Source organism: Poecile atricapillus, chromosome Z, assembly GCF_030490865.1.
Source record: "Poecile atricapillus isolate bPoeAtr1 chromosome Z, bPoeAtr1.hap1, whole genome shotgun sequence".
Classification (NCBI taxonomy): Eukaryota; Metazoa; Chordata; class Aves; order Passeriformes; family Paridae; genus Poecile; species Poecile atricapillus.
In genome coordinates this window covers 86,844,387-86,846,608 of record NC_081289.1, presented here as the reverse complement: position 1 = coordinate 86,846,608, position 2,222 = coordinate 86,844,387, and the positions used below count along the sequence as shown (strand labels likewise).

General features: G+C 35.3%; 1 protein-coding gene across 1 annotated transcript; it reads right to left on the bottom strand.

Moving 5' to 3' along the window:
• On the bottom strand, positions 1-2,222 carry ARL14EPL (ADP ribosylation factor like GTPase 14 effector protein like). The gene is made up of 3 exons (XM_058827653.1): positions 2,112-2,222; positions 583-722; positions 1-223 (listed from the first exon to the last, which is right to left on the bottom strand). The coding sequence occupies exons 1-3, from the start codon at positions 2,220-2,222 to the stop codon at positions 1-3; spliced, it is 474 nt and encodes a 157-aa protein (XP_058683636.1).

Sequence of the window (2,222 nt, the reverse complement as noted above, 5' to 3'; positions counted from 1 at the left end):
TCAGTCAGGGACAAAAAATGGTAGTGCACTGATCACATCCCCAGCTTCAGTCTCAATTGTATCATAAACCCATTTTCTATTGCAGCGACATTCTGGTCCACATTTGTTTGAATTGCATTTGGGACAAGGATAGAAGCAACCCAAGCAGTCCATTTCCAGGCAATCACATAAATCTATGTCATTACAAAGCAGCCTGCCATGTTTGTCATACTTCTTTGTAAATCTGTGAAAGAAAACAAAAATTGTCAGACAATGCTTCAACATATTCAGAGACTAAATCAAACACATGTAGAAAATATGTGTGTACAAGTATTTAGTCTTTAACAAACTCACAGCAAAATTAAATATCAGCATTATATCCTAATTGCAACAGCCATTGGTACTAAAAAATTAACGTATGCCATACTATATCAAAATTCCCTTAAAGTCACACAGAAAAAATCTTGCTTTTCCAACATGGCTTTCAAGAGTAATAAGAAATCATTCTGCAAAATACAATGCTTTTTTTAATTTATTTAGATTCAGTGAACAGCCTACCAGCCATTTTTTAAAGTAAATTGGTTAATAAATTAGAGATCTTACTTGGACTCATACAAAAAATTTTGTTTCATCTGTGACATGCATGCTTTCTTTTTCTGCTGTCTAGTTTCAGGATTGAAGTCAGCTACCTGAGGTCCTGGATTTTGAAAGGTTAAGCATTTTAATTGTTTCTCGAGTTTTTGCTATAAGTAAACAACAGAAAGTTTGTAATTAGTACAATTGGAAAATGTATTTATTAGCAGCCAAGTGTCCTCACTGGCTTTTGAATGACATTAAAATTTATATTCCTGATAACTTATAAGATCAAGTTGATTGTTTAAAATGTTTGCTTGTCTAACTATTAATCAAGTATTCCTTTTACCGACTGTGTATTCTGACCAGAGATGGGGCAACCATTACTCTGAACACATGACTCTGGTGCAGTAGCATGGGGTTTGCAAGTTGCCATGTGAGAGACAGAATTATGTGTTTTGTTCCTCAATTTTCACCTAAAATGTAAAAACAAATACTATGATTATAAGCATCTCAAATGGATTCACTCTTATTTTCACTGTTCCCTCAGATGCCTAGAAACTTTGTCCAAACAATCTGAGGACAAGAAAAATGTCTGAAGGAGCAACTAATACAGTAAGGAAGTATTTGCACAAGTGAGAAATGTGAGAAAAAAACCTCAACACACAGACAAAAACAAAGCAGCTCAACTAAGCACAGTTTTCTGAGAAAGAGGAGGATGCATTTTTCTGCCAATTTTATAGAATTCATGTTTGCAATTAGCTAAAATGGCTGAATACTTTTGGAAGCTAAAACATTATCTCCGTGTATTACTATTCCACATAGTCCATGTATGTTGACAGATATTTCTGAAGTCTCTGCAAACAAACATAAGCATCATGTCAAACAATTTCCCTTTGGACAATGACTATGAACTTTCACCATACACTTGTCATTCATTATGAAAAGGCACAAAAATACATACAAATATTTTTCTCCTGTTATGTAAGTGGAACTGCCTTGTAATTTTTTAGCTTCCCTGGAAGGCATCATTCCTTTGAGAATCCACAATGATTTTCCACATACATCTGAGTGCTTTCACTGTTTCTCAGGGCAAAGCAGTGGTGGTTCAGACCAGCCTGCTGATACAGTGATTCAGAAATATCCATGCACTTGGTTACACTTTTTTACAAGGTGGTTGATGCTGTGCATCTTCAGCTGCATCCTCCTGAAAATATACAGGGCAGTCTCATGTACTACCTTACTCTGACATGTCTGCTTTGAACTTAGGGGTAGATTTCCAGCATCATCACCATTCATGATCATAAATAATGAAACTTTAAGTAGTAAAAGGATAATAAGGTATGATGATAGTCCTTTCTCTAAGACTACTATTGTATTTCCCTACTTCCTTAGAATTGCTTTTAGCCCTCTAAATCACTGTTCTGCAAACTTAATCCATTTCACTGTTGTTACTGATATTTCTCTCTTGACTCCAGCTTTTATTTTCTGTAATGACTGAAGAAATTGAAGGCGATTGTAAGTATCTTGATAATAAAATAGTACTGGAGAAGTCATACCAATTTTTTGTGTCCTATTGAGCAGTCCTTAGCAGGAGACACATTTTTTTCTGCAGAGGTTTCCTGAGAAGCACTGCTTTCCTTGCAGTTTTCTTCCACGACATCACTCAT

What these genes read in the sequence shown, in the direction of transcription:
- ARL14EPL (XM_058827653.1), bottom strand. Translation starts at nt 2,222, where the DNA reads ATGAGTGATGTCGTGGAAGAAAACTGCAAGGAAAGCAGTGCTTCTCAG. An exon ending in CAATAGGACACAAAAAATTG is followed by an intron (nt 723 to 2,111) that starts GTATGACTTCTC and finishes GTTTACTTATAG; the next exon opens with CAAAAACTCGAGAAACAATT. An exon ending in AATTTTTTGTATGAGTCCAA is followed by an intron (nt 224 to 582) that starts GTAAGATCTCTA and finishes TTTCTTTCACAG; the next exon opens with ATTTACAAAGAAGTATGACA.